Source organism: Lentinus tigrinus, assembly GCF_003813185.1.
Source record: "Lentinus tigrinus ALCF2SS1-7 unplaced genomic scaffold L226scaffold_1, whole genome shotgun sequence".
Lineage (NCBI taxonomy): Eukaryota > Fungi > Basidiomycota > Agaricomycetes > Polyporales > Polyporaceae > Lentinus > Lentinus tigrinus.
Window position 1 is genome coordinate 506,501 of NW_027137910.1, and position 14,140 is coordinate 520,640.

At 55.4% G+C, this 14,140-nt stretch overlaps 6 protein-coding genes and 1 non-coding gene across 7 annotated transcripts; 4 read left to right on the top strand and 3 right to left on the bottom strand.

Moving 5' to 3' along the window:
- The first annotated feature begins 433 nt into the window (after positions 1 to 433).
- Positions 434 to 1,661, top strand: L226DRAFT_5021 (uncharacterized protein). Its single transcript, XM_067677864.1, has 4 exons — positions 434 to 574; positions 637 to 925; positions 1,006 to 1,208; positions 1,270 to 1,661. The coding sequence occupies exons 1-4, from the start codon at positions 570 to 572 to the stop codon at positions 1,370 to 1,372; spliced, it is 600 nt and encodes a 199-aa protein (XP_067542269.1). The 5' UTR covers positions 434 to 569; the 3' UTR covers positions 1,373 to 1,661.
- A 1,716-nt stretch (positions 1,662 to 3,377) lies between these two features.
- L226DRAFT_548907 (serine carboxypeptidase) lies at positions 3,378 to 6,089 on the top strand. Its single transcript, XM_067682639.1, has 13 exons — positions 3,378 to 3,826; positions 3,948 to 4,014; positions 4,083 to 4,195; positions 4,284 to 4,374; positions 4,459 to 4,532; positions 4,593 to 4,625; positions 4,679 to 4,772; positions 4,840 to 4,889; positions 4,952 to 5,030; positions 5,095 to 5,424; positions 5,481 to 5,516; positions 5,567 to 5,697; positions 5,756 to 6,089. Exons 1-13 carry the CDS (start codon positions 3,537 to 3,539, stop codon positions 6,006 to 6,008), a joined length of 1,641 nt encoding a protein of 546 aa, XP_067542270.1. The 5' UTR covers positions 3,378 to 3,536; the 3' UTR covers positions 6,009 to 6,089.
- A 48-nt stretch (positions 6,090 to 6,137) lies between these two features.
- Positions 6,138 to 6,232, top strand: L226DRAFT_t3. Its single transcript has one exon. It is a non-coding gene; the product is annotated as a tRNA-Lys (tRNA).
- A 36-nt stretch (positions 6,233 to 6,268) lies between these two features.
- Positions 6,269 to 8,710, bottom strand: L226DRAFT_548908 (natural resistance-associated macrophage protein). Its single transcript, XM_067682640.1, has 9 exons — positions 8,460 to 8,710; positions 8,306 to 8,405; positions 8,201 to 8,237; positions 7,854 to 8,146; positions 7,676 to 7,802; positions 7,296 to 7,620; positions 7,133 to 7,242; positions 6,951 to 7,063; positions 6,269 to 6,882 (listed from the first exon to the last, which is right to left on the bottom strand). The coding sequence occupies exons 1-9, from the start codon at positions 8,624 to 8,626 to the stop codon at positions 6,355 to 6,357; spliced, it is 1,800 nt and encodes a 599-aa protein (XP_067542271.1). The 5' UTR covers positions 8,627 to 8,710; the 3' UTR covers positions 6,269 to 6,354.
- A 178-nt stretch (positions 8,711 to 8,888) lies between these two features.
- L226DRAFT_527962 (MED6-domain-containing protein) lies at positions 8,889 to 10,544 on the top strand. Its single transcript, XM_067679227.1, has 6 exons — positions 8,889 to 9,000; positions 9,058 to 9,200; positions 9,253 to 9,344; positions 9,400 to 9,482; positions 9,541 to 10,006; positions 10,071 to 10,544. The coding sequence occupies exons 1-6, from the start codon at positions 8,932 to 8,934 to the stop codon at positions 10,100 to 10,102; spliced, it is 885 nt and encodes a 294-aa protein (XP_067542272.1). The 5' UTR covers positions 8,889 to 8,931; the 3' UTR covers positions 10,103 to 10,544.
- Positions 10,135 to 11,460, bottom strand: L226DRAFT_527965 (Adaptor protein complex sigma subunit). Its single transcript, XM_067679228.1, has 5 exons — positions 11,373 to 11,460; positions 11,046 to 11,317; positions 10,914 to 10,985; positions 10,772 to 10,847; positions 10,135 to 10,698 (listed from the first exon to the last, which is right to left on the bottom strand). Exons 1-5 carry the CDS (start codon positions 11,392 to 11,394, stop codon positions 10,547 to 10,549), a joined length of 594 nt encoding a protein of 197 aa, XP_067542273.1. The 5' UTR covers positions 11,395 to 11,460; the 3' UTR covers positions 10,135 to 10,546.
- A 215-nt stretch (positions 11,461 to 11,675) lies between these two features.
- L226DRAFT_555838 (uncharacterized protein) lies at positions 11,676 to 13,728 on the bottom strand. Its single transcript, XM_067683085.1, has 8 exons — positions 13,290 to 13,728; positions 12,924 to 13,213; positions 12,646 to 12,855; positions 12,543 to 12,590; positions 12,175 to 12,492; positions 12,082 to 12,109; positions 11,967 to 12,024; positions 11,676 to 11,903 (listed from the first exon to the last, which is right to left on the bottom strand). The coding sequence occupies exons 1-8, from the start codon at positions 13,652 to 13,654 to the stop codon at positions 11,838 to 11,840; spliced, it is 1,383 nt and encodes a 460-aa protein (XP_067542274.1). The 5' UTR covers positions 13,655 to 13,728; the 3' UTR covers positions 11,676 to 11,837.
- Positions 13,729 to 14,140: the final 412 nt, after the last annotated feature.

Below are 14,140 nucleotides of genomic sequence, written 5' to 3' on the forward strand. Positions count from 1 at the left end.
CACCCGAGATATCCTCGAGGCGGACGGGGCTGGCCACCCGGGTGACACAACGTCCAGATACACTCGGCACCGCCCAAGCTCAAGTGACTCGCAGCCAGCGCGCCCGCTCGTGGCCCACGAGCACATTGACAGCCCGCGCCAGAGCTTATTGCTTCCAAACACCTGCTTCCCAGTCCGTCTGGGAGCGACCATCTTCTCAGAGCCTCCCGCCTCCTCCTCCGCGAATCATCAGCATCAGCTTCTCTGCCAAACTGTATCCCTTGTTCTATCAAGACGCCGCGCCTTGACCCCTCCATCCCGCCTCGCACAGCCTCCCTCCTCCTGCCGCACCGAATCCCCGCATTTGCCAATTCGCACGCTCAACACAGCTCCGATGTTCCCTCGCTGCTTTCGACCTAATTGTGATCGTTGTACCCATCTCAAGGTTTCCCCGGATCCCTTCTGACCACTTGGTCAGGGTAAGCACTCGTCCACTTACGCAACGCCATCTCAGAGCTCCGCTTGTGATCGGATGTTCGTCCCAATGAGTCCTTCGCCATTCGCCTAATCTCGTACTCGTCACAACCTAAATGCCGTGAATACTCACTCCACTGGATGGTCAGTGGTCACGCACAAACTCCTCACCGCATGTTTCAGATCATGCTTGCTCCTTGGAATCGGAACGTTGGGCACCCTCTTCGACGCTCTAGTTCCGAGTCAGACTGCACGTTTCCAAGCTACTTCACGTACCGCGGTCCCATTGTCCACTTGCTCGGTAGACGGTACTCATATCCGAACAAAGAAGCCCTTGCCCCAGGAAGCAATAACCATGCAATGCGATTCTACTGCTTGCGAAGACCCGATGCTGCAACATGCACAACGCTGCAGGACATGCGGTTTGTCTGCTGCGCTTCCGAGTGTGACATACCAGGGGCTGCCTCCTTCGGTGAGCCATCACGGTGGACAGCCTTCGCCGCGAATCCTTCGTCCATGATCTCATGACTATCTTCGTGTACGGTTATCCAGATCACTCGCGTGTGCATCGCCATCTGTCAAATTATTCAGCTATCCCCTAGGCGTCCACCACGTTCTCCAGGCATCACACCAGAATATTGTCGTGGCACACGGTGGTCACATCACCTCGACATACTTCTAGTGTCCACCCGAATGGACGGTTCGTGCCTATCGACGGGTAGGGGAGACTGCGGGCTCATCTCAGCTGGTCAGTGGTCAGTGGCATAACTATTGTATCCGGCGATTAGATCAGTTCCTTCTCACTACTGGATGCAGTAAACCATCCGGACAAGGGTACAACTGCCCAGATTTCTTGATACCGGGACATCCTCTATCCGGCAATCTAGGAAGATCGTCATCCGCGTCGGCATCCGCCTAACCAAGCACAAGTTGGACCGCCGGTCGAGGGCAGCCCCTTCTGATCCAAGCTCGTTCTCGCAGCCGTCCGCTTCGACGTGTTCGTGTTCAAGTACGCTAAGTAAACTGCGCGCGCGCAACGGGCGCAGTGCGCAGTTTGACGTAGCAGTATATGTGTGCTCTCGAAGTCGGTGCCGCTGCGGAATTGACTATGTGCCCCTTCAGCTTCCGCTTAGTCCCCCGGCTCACTCTCGTGATACATCGACTGCATTGACCACATAGCACGCGTGTGTATAGCGACGAGTCGAGAAGCCTCAAACTCGTGATGCAAAGACGTACATCACTTCCGTCCAACCGGTACGTGACTCAATTTCAACATCTTCCGACCTGAAGTCGCCACAAGGGCAGTCTGCGAAAACACTTGTTGGATGTTGTATCGCACAAGCCCGGTTACGCTGCCACCATCTCGATTTCGGGGTGCTCGGAAGGGCAGCGCAACTCACCTGCGAACTGTTCATCAGTGCGAAGCCTGCAACAATCACAACAATGAACCTTCGGTCCCTCGTTGCAAGACCTATATGCATTGTTCCCACCCAGGTTGCGTCAACGACGGTCCGGTTTTTCTTTCTGAATAATACCGCGTTGACGGGGCGGGTGAGTCCGCAAATATCTTGTCGCCGCGTCTCTTTTTGGTCTTGAGTTCTTCAAGGCAGTCTCAGCGCCGCTTCTGTCAGTTTGCGTTTCTGTGGCACGGGTTGGAAGAACACGCCACCATGCTTCTGCGCTCAGGGGTCCGTGCATTGCCAGCGGCCAGACGGTGGGCGCATGATATCCCATATTCAATAAGGCAGGCGAAGAAGCCGTACTGCGAGCTCCCTGCTATCCTCTCGTCAGTCAAAGTCGATTCCTCGTGGGGTCTTCATGCCGGTTAGGAAGTCTCGGAGGCTGATACGTTTGTCTATTTCAGGGTGTTCGATGCACAGGGCTCCGGGCCTGTTTCCATGGATGCATTGCAAGATGCCTCTCTTGGACATCGTATGTACGGCAGCAATTCTCTCACCAATGTCAGGGCTTTTGAGCGCGTCACCATGCCACCAACTCATGGCCGACGGGCCGCTGTGGGGCGTCTTGTGCAAGGCGTCCGATCCTCAAGGACCACCGGGTGTGTGCAAGTAGCTGGAGCCTCGCGGGAATCACGCATGACCGTCACAGAAGACATGGCCTGGCCACAGAATGCTGTAAACCCCCTAGGTCCTTCCGAAGCTCATCGGAGCGTCCGAGATGGCCGCTGCAGAGTGTTTCCGGACGACTCCTTGCCAACTCAAATGTTGGTCCGCCGCTCGCTCCGTTCTCGCGTGCAGGATTACGCAGTCCCCCCGCGCCGCCGATCTCAAGTTACGAGGAGCGGATCACCCTTAGCGTTTTACGGTGCGAGGACTCCGTCGGCAAAATCCCCGTTATGGCTGTGGCGGGGTATGGTGTTGTTGACTAAGGCACGCCACGCAATGTTTGGGCACCACCTGCCGCCTGACTGGCTTGATGGCCGTGCCATCTAGGCTCGTTATCGTTCTAACACGCAGAGCGTCAGAGGGCATCCTATAGAGTGAAAGTCGGCTGCATCCATCTATAGCATGGGCTGTCAGGGATGACAAGAATCCCGCGTTTGCTCGGAGGATGTGTGAGATACCGATTAGGATGGGGGCCCCGTGGGTGTTCTGGAGGGTAGCGGCATTGTTTCGCACTGGTGCACGTCAGCTGTCGGCGATGGGCGCCGTGGTCGAGTCATGCTGGGGCTCGGCTGTGTGCAAAATTCGCAGACTGGGGTCCTTGGGACCGTGGTTCTGTGATGAGCAGGCACGGAGGATACTCTGGTGTCGCTGATTGTGCTGGAACCGGTGGATATCAGAACAACAGGGAGAATGCGATTTGAATTTGAGCGAGCATACGGCCCAGGGCTAGTTTGATCGACTGCTACCCGAACGGGCAGGTTGTATCAACTGCATAGCCATCAAGTGATGACGCCGCCCCGCAAGCGCCCGCACGGACTAAGTTCGTTCTCTCATCCACATCCGAGTCCGCAGGACGCGCGTGTCGAACACACTCTCCGCCGCCGAAGCTCGACCAGGTGGACGTCCCAGCCTAGCCCACGTATACGCTACGCTCTTTGCCATCGTCAGATTGCGCATATGTTACCCGCGTCGGCCACCTGGCACGCCCTCTTGGGCCTCCTTCTCGCTGTCCCTCAGGTGCTTGCTGGCCAAGTACCTGTCTACGATGGGATGATAGGCACAGTCCCAAACGCCTCCACTCGCGCTACCTCCAAGCCCAGCGTCCTGGCCGCTAGCGGAAACGGCACGACCGCCCAGACTACCCCAGGGAAGTTGCGTGTCATCGAGAACAGTGGCGTCTGCGAAACCACCCCTGGAGTTTACCAAGCATCGGGGTATGGGGACCTCAGTGCCAACGAGAGTCTTTGGTAAGCGTCTCCATATGCGTGCACTTTCGCCCGCTAACCATCGAATTCTCCGATTTTCGGGCCACCCCTAATTTTGCGTATCGTGTTCACGCGTGTTCGTTTATCCATCTCCCTGATCTAGGTTTTGGTTCTTTGCCGCTCGGGAAAATTCAGACTCGGCACCTTTGACGATATGGCTCAACGGCGGAGTACGTATTCAGTCCGCTCCATATTCGCGCACGGACCGCTCGCTGAGTCTTTACGTTGTTCTTGGCAGCCTGGGAGCTCGTCCATGATTGGGCTCTTCCAGGAAAATGGTCCTTGCAGAATCACCAACGATAGTTCAGCCGTTACTTCCAACCAGTTCTCTTGGAACAATGTCTCGAACGTGTGAGTCCCACGCGCTACCGCCTCATCCAGCCGCATGTATGCGCGGCCTCTCTTCTAGTTCAAACACCTAATGTTGATCACCTGCCAGGCTATATCTCGACCAGCCTGTCGGGACAGGGTTTTCCCATGGCGACCTCAAAGTGGGCACCTCGCCTGAGGCAGCCTCGGACGTTTGGAAGGTGAGTCTCTAGAATCCCTTTTCCTCGAGGCTCCCAGTCGCACTAAAGGAAGGGCCGTGATTGATTGTCTCACTTTCGCAACAGTTCTTGCAGATCTTCTTTGCGGACTCCAGATTCTCCAAGTACAAAACCAACGACTTTGCATTGTGGACCGAGTCGTAAGCTGTGTCCCTCGTGATGATCACTGCACAGCATCGCTGACTTGCGATCGGACACAGCTATGGAGGTCACTATGGCCCTACAATAGCCGCGTATGTGCTGACAAAACGCGAGGTCGAGGCGAAGGCTAATATCCGACAATTAGGTATATCCTGGACCAGAATGCGCGCATTGCCAACGGCACTGTGAACGGCACCGCCATCAACCTGCATGTTCTTGGGATTGGTAACGGGCTGACGGTCAGTATCCATTCTCCACTCTCATTCGGAGACTTGTAACCGATCTGACGGTCATCCCCTCGCACAGGACCCTCTCAGCCAGTACCCAGGCTATATCAGCTACGCTGCCTCGAATCCGTACGTTTCGATCATTCTACCACTACACTACTCGCTTCATTCCTGTCCCTGTATGCGATCAGGTATCATCCCCTCGTGTCGTCTTTGACTCTTCAAGAAGCCACGGACGCATGGAATAAGTCTGGGGGATGCGAGGATCTGGTGTGTTTCGCAAGCAACATTCTTCTGCTAAATGCCTACTCTAACTGGGCCCCGGCCGCCGCAGATCAAAAAGTGCTACAGCGTGAACACCGATCAGGTTTGCTCAGATGCGCAGGATAATTGCAACACCAATATCCTGAACGAGGTACTCGGCCCTTACGATCCGTACTACGTCCTCAACACGTATCCCGATGCGTACCCTCCCGACCTCACCCCGTACCTCACGGACTCTGCTCTCATGCAGAGGATCGGCGCCGAGTCTACATGGGTCATGAGCAACGATGACATCTACTTCAACTTCGCCGTTACTGGAGACTGGATGAGAAGTTCACGGCCGTTGCTCGAGTCGGTTATCAACGCCGGCGTTCGGACTATCATCTACGATGGCGATGTGGTAAGTGCGATGCTCAGGGGCCGTCTGCTTATCTCAGCTGATTCGTCTGACTGCAGGACTACATCTGCAATTATGTCGGCGTCGAGGCGATGGTGCGGAAGCCGCATCATTTTCCGTCTTCCTTTACTCATCGTGCTTGCAGGTTGATGCGCTCCAGACCAAGTTTACGGACGAGTATTCCAAGCAGCAGTTCGCTAATTTCACCGTGGATGGTCAAGTCGCCGGCATATACAAGAACGCCGGCACATTTTCTTACGTCCGCATCTACGGCGCGTGAGTGGGAATTCGTGTGTCCAGCTAGCTCATCGTTGACATAAACTCCACGTTCCAGTGGGCACGAGGTGCCGGCTTACACACACGGGACGCTCGGCGTTGGTCAAGCGGCCTTCCAGATGTTTTCTCAGATCATGAGCAACAGCTCTCTCTCGTCTACGGGCTTAGGGCAGTCTACAAGCACTTCTACCACAGGTTCTGCTGCTGGCCAGCCCACCTCACAGCCCAACTCGTCTCCTATGGACTTGTTCACTTCTATCTGGACGGTGCTGGGATCTGCGTTGCTCACGCTCACCGTACTTCCCTTCTAGTCTTGGTGCAGCTTCTGTAGGGCCTACTATGTATGTCATCATACTATCGACTGTAATGTACCTGGAATTTGGACGGTCAGGTTTGTTTTTGTTAAACGGCTATGTACTTTTGTGTAATGAGCTCAACAAGCCCGCCTAGCTCAATCGGATAGAGCGTCAGACTCTTATCCGTCTGCCGAAGCGGGTCAATCTGAAGGCTGCGAGTTCGACCCTCGCGGTGGGCTAGTATTTTTGCATTGCGGTTAGGCACTTGAGGTTCAGACGCACGGGAGAGAGGTCAAGTGTGCTGCTACACGTAGAGTACATACTACACACGCTAAAAGCGTTACATTTTCTTCTAGGTTCTTTATGTGGTCCTGCCCAAAGCCAGCATCACGATCGCGTATACGTTAGCGGCGAGAATGATGAAGAAAATGAGGTATGCTAGGGACGTTACTACCCAACCGCTCGCGAACGATATGTAGGCATCTTCATCTAACGACATATCTGCCACCGAATCATGCAACTGATGTTTCTCGATAGTCACATGGAACTTCTCATCGAGCCGCGAGTCCACGCCGGGTTCACGAGGGAGCTGTATCTCCTCTATGGCATCCGGAAGTGTATCGAGTGCGGTTGGAGTCGGCGTCGTCGGTGACACCTCTTGAGAACTAGCCTCCATGGATCCAATAGCTTCTGTTGGCTTCCTGACGGACATCACGGACTTTGACGACGTCAGCCAAATGAGCGGCGCAGCTACGAACGGAAGTACGATGGCCAGGGCGACTTGGGACGCCACAAGAAGAGTATCAATGCCTGGACGTCCCACCGCTATGGCGACGACGACAGACGGAATCAGACCTATGAGGCGAGTGATTATGCGGCGGAGGAACGGCTAGAAGGTTGGTGACAATGTATGAGCATGAAGTTTGTTATTGCAGCCGCATAGACGCGCAGACGTACCGAAACTCTCCACTCGATGAACCCTTCGGAGACAATCTGTCCCGCGAGTGTCGCCGTGATGCTCGCAGTCTGGCCGGCGCAGAGCAGAGCGAGAGCGAAAATGAATGCAGCAGCTGAGGGTTGAGTGATAGCATCAGTTGAATTGTAGTTCCGAATTACGTGAAGTGTTCCAGTTACCGCACCTTTACCGATATGCGCCTTGATCAAATCATGAGCGTCGAAGAGGCCCGCAGGAACGCTGGATGCGGTTGATGCGTCCTTGAAGAAGACAGTCGCCGCTATCACGAGAATCCTAGCCCAAACGCTGAGGATGCATGCGCCACCTGGTTTCAGGAAGATACTCACGCGGAGTTTATTGGCACGGCAACGGCCAACAGGCTTACGATCACATCGACCAATCCATGGGAAAGGTGTGCCCGGATGAATGCGAGCTCGTTATTCTCTCGACCGAACTTGTCGCGGTAGTCCCTTGATGCAGCGATACGCTCGGCACGCGAAATGGCGAACAGGGATTGGAACCAGGCCCTCAATCTCCCCCGAAAGTTCGAGGGTGGTGGTGTCATCGTGGGGTTGGGTAGAACTGGCTCTGGCCCGATCCTATCCTGAGTGGCCAGGTACGATCCGAGGAACAGTGCGTGTGGCATGACTGTAGCCCCAAGGATCCCGACAGCTACAAATCAAGGTGTTCAATTCCACGGTGACCGGAACCCAGAAGTACCGCTTACCTGTGTACAAGGCATCGGGGTTCGTCTCGAATAGGGCTTTTGATGGGATGTAGCCAAAGAAGGCTTTCGGCCAGTTGGGTCCCACGCGGACCAGAAGCACCAAGAAGCAGATGAAGACGACTGATACCTGCGTTAAGGATGATTATCTGTGCCTTGTGCTAAGTGGGGCCATACTTACCAGGGCGATGACGGTCCACTCGAATATCCTCACAGGCCGACCATGTCCCTGAGATGGATCCCCGAGAACCAGGAAGATCAGAACGTCGGAGGCAGTAATGAGCACGGATGCCCATAGGGGGATAGACGGAAATATGAGACAGAGACCGATGGCCGACCCAAGCAGCTCGGCGAGGTCGGTGCTCACAATGGCTATCTCAGAGAGCACGTAGAGCGGGTAGAGTACACCATATCGAATGAGGCGCTTATATCGGGGCCTGTCATGAAGGAGTACTCGGCAGTGAGATGCCAAATCTACAAGACCAAATCAGCACTACGATACAGCAACAAATTCGTGACAGAAGCTACCTAGGCCTGTTACGCAGCCCAGCTTGAAGGCGAGAGACTGGAGTGGCATGGTCCTTGTCAACAACACATCGCTAGCGCTATGCAGGATGGTTCAATATCGCTCACCTGCAACACCATCGCACCCAGGCCGGCCATCAGGATAACGAAGAGCATCGGTCTGTATCCGAACAGCGACCCTGCCTGGAGGTCAACGCTCCAGTTCCCACTGTTGTCTGTTTCAGTATGACATCACACAGCTCGACGCAGCCGTTGCACTCACGGATCGAAGTACGCAACAGCGCAGATGATGCCTACTCCTACGTGCTTCGTAACATGCTTGTAAACGACGCGACAGGAGTAGAACACCCTTTCCCGCCAGGTTGGAGCATCACTTATTGGCTGCGTCCGATAGACCGCGGCGCGCTCTGGATGGTCCAGGAGAGACATCTCTGAGGGTGGGGCGGAAAGAGGGAGATGCGGGGGCAGCCATGGCGGCGGTGAGTACTTGTCGGGACCAGGACAGCGGGAAGAAACAGGAGAGTGGTAGCGGGCACATTATAGCTCGTTTCTCACTGCAGCGGGACCGGTCGAGGAGGAATGGGAATCTTGCCGTCCACTGTGAGACGCGCCACGACGCGTTCGCGCGGGCCGCCGCCCAATCGCGTTCACGCGCCACAGCCCTGGTCCCGACCTCCGCTTTCTCTCTGACCACCACCACCCCGCCGTCGCGTCTTCTCCGTGGCCAGGACAACATGGACGTCGACCTGCATCCTCCAGACGACTACAGCCATCGCTTCTTTATCTGGCACGAGTGGATACAGGTCTCCGGTTACCTTATGAACGCGCCAGGACCACCATGTTCACACTCTCTGACATAGGCACATGGCCCTCTCACCGCCGAGAACGCGTTCGAATACTTCACCACGTCCATGTTCTACGATAAGCAGAGCAACAACCAGGTTCTGCGCATGCAAACTATGCACACCGGCCAGCCATTGGTGAACGAGGCTGAGGAACTCAAGTAGGCGGCACGCCGTACGTCGGGTTACATATCTAATTGGCCGTATTATTAGACGCTTCACCGGCATTGAGTTTGCTCTCGTGCATGCCGAGCCACCCTCTTTGTTTATAATTCACAAGCGCGAACGATTCTCACCGGAGGAAGGTGAGTAGGAGGTGAGTCTTGGTCTCCACCCGTTTTGAGACGTCCAATCGCACAGTCCGCCCCCTGGCCGTGTATTTCATCTTGAATAACCGCATATACCAGTCCCCGGATGTGTACACCCTTGTGTCCAACCGCCTCGTGAGTGCATGTGCGGAAACCTCGTCCGAAGTTGTGAAGGGCTCATGACATGTTGCAGCTGACGTCCCTGCACTCGCTGCAAAAGTCGCTCGACATGCTCCGATCACACAGGCCAGCGTACACGCCGCGCACAGGCTTTGTTTGGCCGATCGTCGAACCTTCGTCAGGCGATGGTTCGGCGAAGAAACGCACTCAGGACGGCGAGACAGCTCCCGAAACCCAAGACACCGAGGAGATCACAGCAACGCGTGGATTGGCCATTGACTCCAAACGCCAGCAGAACAACATGCTGCTGTTCAACGCCATGCGGACCACCGCTGTACATGCACGAGAGTCCTTCCAATTGCCCTCTGTCTCTGCGGAAGACGCCGTTCCGGAGACACCTGTGACAGCTACAGCAGGGCGATCGTCCGTAACACCGGCGCCAGGACCGGGAGGTATCGCAACGCGAGCTCCTTCACTAGCCCCTGTATCCCAAGAACCACCCAAAGGTCCGCCCGGAGGCGGCAAGAAGAAGAAAAAGAGTGAGTTCTGACGCGCCATGCATCATGTTCGGTCACTCGGAACTGAAGTATCCTCGCGACGCAGGGACGGCGACCCTGCCTCCTGCGGCTCCTTGACCACACGGTATGCTCTTGCATCCGGGCTTGTCAGGACCGGTCATCCGTCGACTCCAACAGTTCTTTGGTTGTCCCACCGTCACCAAGGCATGCCGGTAGGGAATCACTCCTGCTGTACCTCGCCACACATATTTTGGGCAATGTGTTTCGCCATGCTCTTGTCATCGTGTATTCATTCTCATGAACTCCATACAGTCACGGATGTAGCATAACGAAAAAGTAGAGCAGGAACACACGCCCCGGCGGCCTGGTAGCAGCATCGGAAACTTGTCATGATGAAGGTCCCCCCGACTCCGCGGGATGTGCGTGTGCTATCCAAATGTGGTGTGCGAATGCAGTTCCCCGGACTCGGTGCCTTCGGAGCTTGGTATCCGGGAATCGAAGACGAGAGGGGTCCAAGTTTGGTTCATGCGTGACTTATCCTCGGTATGCAATAGGACATTATCACCTTGCGCCTACCCCTGTGAGCCTGCCCGCGAGCCAACCAAGAGGTGTCTGTAGACCGGCACTGCGGGAGCCGACAGCACCACCACCGCCGAGCGAGAGCGGGTTGGCAGACGCAAACGACTCCTTGCGTGCCTTCGCGGCTTCTTGGACTGCATTGGAAGAAGAGACGAAAACATGCGTTCAGTATAGTATACAGACGGGGTTATGTCGGTAGCGGCTTACCGGCGCGGTCAATCTCAGTCACGTTCGTCTCGAGTACGAGACCGCCTTGGATGATCTCTGCGAGGATATGGTGCGCCTTCGGGGAAACGGGTGCAGTGAAGACGTGCTCCAGAGCAGTGTAGATGAACATGCTGCAACGCACCTCGTCGAAGTGGAAGACCAGGTCGAGCTCGCATACGTTCTCGAATGCGTTATCGAGCGATTCGACGAAGACCTAGGCAGGGACGGCTCGGACCCCAAGCACATTGTACGGAGAACACGATGCGCGACGCACCTGGATCAGATCCAATATGCCGAGCTCGCTCTCCGCGCTGTCCACAACAAACACAAAGTACAGCGTGGCGTAGCTCCGGTACACCACGCGCAGCTTCTCGCCGTCCCCGTCCTTCGGCTTGAGGAACGCCTCGAGCTCCGGTGCGTCGAGGAAGTTGCAGAGGCCTGCAGGCCGTCCCGAGACGAGCGCGTAGATCTTCTCGACCAGAGTCTGCGCGGATTGTTGGATCGGCGAGTAGAACTTGGTCAAGCGAGCTACCCCGGAGGTGTTAACTGCAGAGACCGGGGCGTGAGCGAAGGCGAGGACGACGAGGAACGGCGGGCGGACAGATGAGTACTGCGTGGATCATATTGCGCTCTGCTGTTCAGGTTCGTGGATATCGCGTAATTGGGTCAAGTCGTACAGTCCATGAAAACGATCAAGCAGAGAAACTTGGAGAGCGAGATGGCGCATGTCGTGCGAAGTAGCAGCGCTCGTCATGCACGGCCCGAGCAGCCGCTCGTCAGTACTTCAGTCTCTCCCGCCGGATTGTTCAACTAGGCTCAATTTGAGTTTGACCAACAACGTCGTTGAGTCCAAATACCTGAACCCCTTTGGGTTGGCGATTAACTCGACAGATTGTTACAAACAGAACCGGAATACGTATGTAAGATAGAGAGCACTGTCCGACGCAGTCCATTATTTGCACATTCAGCATCCAAGCCACACTGTCGCCAACACAAGAGCAGGGGAGCACAGGACTCTCCAGAACCTGGAAACGATTCCGGGATTCTATATAAGACACAATTCTGTTCAGTTCGGGTTGTTCGGCTGCTGCGGGAGTTTCGGTCCATCCCCACGGGTCGGCGTACATAGATGCTGATGGAGGACGCGTCAGCATCGTTAGTTTAGACAAACGTTTACGGCGCAGGAGATACGAACATTCAGCTTGAGAGCATGAGCAGGGCGATGCCTCATCGTACGGCAGTTGTATCCATACCTGTTGAACCAGTTTTAGCATGCGATCACGGTCGGACAGGAGACAAAAGGCACGTACCAGCAGTCATCCTGATGTGGCGCACCGTCTGCGATGGAATCACGCACGGACGGTCAGATACGAGGCACATCGAGAGCTTGCGGGAAGACGTACTTTTCTCCTTCGTTTGCCGCCACCAGACCATAAAGCGCTGCCGGAACAAATCCTTGACGCACTCGAGGCAGTACCATTCGTCTTTCGACCATTGATGTTGCTCCTCATCGCTGTCTCCGTCGGCATCGGGGACAGTGTCAATCAATTCGTGGAAGAGCTCCTTCTCCGGTACTCTGCCGCCATCGTGGCCCTTGAGCAGGTATTCCACTATCTTGCCACACTCGCTCACGTTGCCTGGTAGCAAACCGGGCAGCAACGACACCCTGTCCTGTCCTTGCCAGTGCCTTATGGGTAAGACACCGGAAAGTAGCGAGATATCTATCTTGCGGTCAGCACCCGCAACTATTGACACATTTGTGGCTACTTACTGGAGGTACCGAGGAGTTGCGGTCCGCCCACTGCGTGACATCTTCCACCTGTGCACGGAACAAGTCAGAATAGGATACCAGCGCCTTGCGGTGGAGAGCATACAAGTATCATCCGCCCCGTTGATCGTCTGAAGTATGGCCTTGGGCTGTTTCGAGTCCAATTCATCATATTTGACTTTGCGTGACAACAAGATCTCGCGTATAACTTCGGGTACAGGTAACCAGATCGACCAGGGCGAGCGAGCGTCGTTACCGGGTTGCATGTTGTCTGCCAAGTCGCCGGGATCGATGCCCACGTAGGAATATCCAGCAACTACAGCGACACGCGCATGGATGCCGAAATGAGTCGAGGAAACCAGTGTGGATGCACGGTGCACTCACAATTTTGCCACTGCCTCGTCTCTTCGCAGAACGAGCCGACGCTGAGAATCTCTAAAAGCTCATCTGTTGATAGAACATTGAGCATCTCCTTGAAGGCCATCCTTTCTCGGCGATCTGCGACGTCGTCGTCGTCTTCGTCGTCATCCTCCGTGACCGAGCCAGAGTCAGCATGCCTGAATGCGCCATGGTGCAGCATGTCAAGATGCAACCAATAACGATACATCGCCCGCTGGAACCGGATGCTCTCATCTGGTTCTAGCTTACTTGTAGGCGACGTACGATCTTTGTATCTATCAGAGAGTGGATGAGCTATAGTTAAGGGTGACAGTAGTGATTTAGCTCGCGGATCTGCGAGGCCAGGCGTACCTTTGGCTATAGAAATCCTGAAGTATCCTGACAGCCTTGTGATTCTCTTCGAGATACTTCGTTACTTTGTTGCCAGGCATCCATTCCAAGCTACCGTAGTGTTCTTCGCTCGGCAAGTCGTCCGCGGGGACGACGTTAAGCACTGAGAGCCGAACTTGCTCCTTGTATTGCGCACACCTGGCTGCTTGGGGTATTGCGGGGCCTGCTACGTTCGAGAGCACTTCATGGACTATTGACTTTGGGTGTGCGTTGAAGACATCGTTGAACAACTTGCTAGACTGGATTGTGGCAAGCAGGGTGGTGAAGTTAGGTATGTTCACAAGGATTTCGTGGACAATGTCGGACGGGAGGTCGCGAGCAGACATGATTGATTCAGAGACGATAGGGAGAGAGATGGGGGAGAGAGGCTGAGTATATATGCGCTGCAGGCAACGGGACGGGAGGGAGTGTTGACCAGAGTCACTGTCAGCCTGATCCCCCACAATAAGGCAGACGCCCGACGCGGAACCGGGAAACGCGTCGCGTGACGGTCATGTGGTGGGAACCTCAGGAATCGAGTCACAAGAACTGTGACACGTTCAACTTCCTGTGCGCTTCATCCCATCTCGGAGGACGTGTTCGGCCAGTCGGTGCACACGGAATACATACGTGAAACCTCTCGTGGTCGGTGCATCAGCGACCTCGGAGTCGCGGTCGCGTCGCAGCAGGGCCGCTCTCGTGCCGGCTGCTCAAGGCACAGCACACATGGGCGCGCACGGCGCCAAGAGACCGCTGCAGATATCTTCCGCATTTTCGTCGAGGTTAAGAGCGCTGCTGAATGGATGGCGCCATGCATCCGCTACATGCATGCA